We start from the raw sequence: 2,862 nt of genomic DNA on the forward strand, positions 1-2,862 counted from the left end.
GTCACAATCGATCTTATTGTACGTATATATTGTACAAGAAATTTTGAAGGGAAGTAAAGCCGTTGGTCCCGGCTCATGTGCGTTGAATGGGTGCGATATCCTATGCATGTGTGGAAGCTGCCTTTCTGCACATTCGATTGCCGTCAATGGATGGCACTTTAATCTCGACTTTAATACAATAATACACAAAATTTAAAAATACATAAATACGAAAAAATACAATACACCTTTTCAAGTCGGGTAGATGAATCGAAAATACTCAAGTTTTGACCTACACGGTAAGAAAAAAGTACCCAACGGCCAGTTCACTTTTACCTACTTTTGACTAGTTTGTCTCCTTTTCTCCTTCTAATGTTGTCAAAAACGGAGGAGCAAAACCACCCAACAGGGGTAGTAAAGTGTGGGAACCCAACGTTGAGTATAATCCTATTTACCTACTGTTGGGTACAAATAACATACTTTTGGTTAAAAAGCCAGTGGAAAATTCCATACGAACTGCACACAAGTAAATGAAAATTATTTCGACCCGCTTTACCTACTTTTGGGTGCCTTTACTATAGTGCCGAGATTAGTGAAAAGAACTTAATTTTGGGTACTTTTTTCTAACCGTGTACCCAAATTTGGGAGTTTTGAATTAGCGTGTATTTAATCTTTCCTTCCCCCCGTGTGATGTCACTGTGTCCGGCAACCTTTTATTTTTTATAAACCTTTCCTCAGTAAATTCCGTTAATCCCGCCGTTGCCAAGTAGCGGAGTGCCAGCTGATTTTGACATCTTCTTGGGTATTTGAAAAACAAAATAAACAGTGTTTTGCTACTGGTGCTATTCCTTGTGCGGTATGCTTTTCAGAAGAGTTTTTAATCGATTACCGATCGAACGATTTTTCAAAAAGCAACCAAAAGTAAGTGAAGTTCTTTCTGTATAACTTGATAACTATTTTCATATCAATCTAAATTGAACGCAGCGTTGCTTTTGCCAAAGGGACATTGATCGGTGGTCGGATTTCATTGTGAAACGCAGAATGGAAGCTAGTGCAATCGCTCGATCGGATCCTGTGGTGATGAAGATAGACACACCGGAGTTTCGGTCCATCTTCACGAAAGAACTCGAGGATTTGATTGACTTGTTCAAGAGGTACAACTATGAAGTTCGCGTTGCTGGAGGAGCTGTAAGGTATGAAGGAATTTCCCGCGTGGAAATATGTAGCAGTTAATGCTTATTCAGTGATGATAATTTGCAGGGATATCCTGATGGGAAAATGTCCCAAGGATATAGACATTGCTACGACGGCAACGCCAACCGAAATGAAAGAAATTTTCACGAAGGAAAACATTCGTATGGTGAACATGAATGGGGAAAAACATGGGACAATCACACCGAGGATCAATGATAAGGAAAATTTTGAAATCACCACCTTGAGAATCGATGCGGTGACGGACGGGCGGCATGCAGAGGTCATCCATACGACGGATTGGCTGCTAGATGCTAACCGGCGCGATTTGACGATCAATTCAATGTTCTTGGGTATATGATGTTTAAAATCGAGCTACTAACTACTGATAATACCTAATTAATCAATTTTGATTTCAGGTTTTGATGGTAAGGTGTACGATTACTTTTACGGATACGAAGATCTCCAGAAACGTCGTGTTGCATTTGTCGGTGATCCTGATTTACGGATCAAAGAGGATTACCTTCGAATCATGAGATATTTCCGATTCTACGGAAGGATAGCAGAACACGAGAACAACCACGATGAGGAAACGCTCAGAATAATTACTAAAAATGGTTCTGGACTAGCAAAAATAAGCGGCGAGAGAATCTGGCAGGAGTGGAAAAAGATACTCAGTGGAAATTTTGGTTGCGACTTAACGATCAAAATGCTCGATAGTGGGCTGGCTCCTCACATGGGTAAGTTAAGATGCTGAAACGGAATTGTAAAATAACTTAACATGTTCAATTTTCAGGTCTTCCAGAAAAGCCAAACACCGATGAGTTTTTGAAGACATTCAAAAACGTTGAATCTGTTCAGGCTGGTGAGATACAACCGATCACAGTTCTATCCGCCTTGCTTCAAACACCAGAAGAAGCAATCACGCTGAACCTACGATTGAAGTTTACAGTGTTTGAAAGAGAGCTGTCCTACTTTCTAACGCAAAACCGAGACGAATTCAATAGTGTCAATGAGCTTTTGTAAGTTAAATGTTCATTTGTGTTACCACGTTCATCACTTAACCCGTCAACACTCCCCCCCCCCCCCCCCCTTGCTTCCCTTCCAGAGATTTTCAACAGCTGACCCTGCATACGATCGGAAGTGCAAAACTGAAGAAGGAATACGTCCTGGAGCTGCTTCGCTACCACGGTAAACGTGATCTGTACAATCAACTCAAGGAATGGCAAATACCGGCGTTCCCCATCAAGGGTAACTCGCTAGTCGAAAAAGGTGCACCGAAGGGTCAACAGCTAGGTCGGGTGTTGGGTGAGCTGAAAATGATTTGGGCCGCCAATCAGTTCAATATGAGTGAATCGGAACTGCTGGATCATTTGCCGGATGTGCTGGCGAAGCTGAAGATTAAGAAGAAGGATTAAGGAGACGGGATGTGGAATAACATACATCCATTGATAATGGGTCCTTATAAGCCTTATTAGATGCTTGTATTCGATTAATTCAAACAATGCTTGGTGATCGAAGCTGCAAATTTGAAATAGGGATTTGCATACGAATGAGCTGGATTAACTCGCAAAGAATAATACACATGTTATTTCAATTATCTATTCTAATTAGAATTATTATCTTCGTCCTTCTTTCCTCTTTGGCTATTACGTCCCCCTCAACCCCAACTGAACTTTATTGCCTGCTCTT

The 2,862-nt window shown here is 41.1% G+C and overlaps 1 protein-coding gene across 1 annotated transcript; it reads left to right on the top strand.

The window, feature by feature from the left end:
• Positions 1 to 825: 825 nt before the first annotated feature.
• On the top strand, positions 826 to 2,598 carry LOC135708240 (CCA tRNA nucleotidyltransferase 1, mitochondrial). The gene is made up of 6 exons (XM_065230239.1): positions 826 to 900; positions 964 to 1,172; positions 1,240 to 1,523; positions 1,590 to 1,910; positions 1,967 to 2,192; positions 2,279 to 2,598. Exons 1-6 carry the CDS (start codon positions 838 to 840, stop codon positions 2,586 to 2,588), a joined length of 1,413 nt encoding a protein of 470 aa, XP_065086311.1. The 5' UTR covers positions 826 to 837; the 3' UTR covers positions 2,589 to 2,598.
• The last annotated feature ends 264 nt before the right edge of the window (positions 2,599 to 2,862 follow it).

This window comes from Ochlerotatus camptorhynchus, unplaced genomic scaffold, assembly GCF_037179485.1.
Source record: "Ochlerotatus camptorhynchus isolate MF236.1 unplaced genomic scaffold, CSIRO-AGI_Acam_v1.1 ptg000027l, whole genome shotgun sequence".
Classification (NCBI taxonomy): domain Eukaryota; kingdom Metazoa; phylum Arthropoda; class Insecta; order Diptera; family Culicidae; genus Ochlerotatus; species Ochlerotatus camptorhynchus.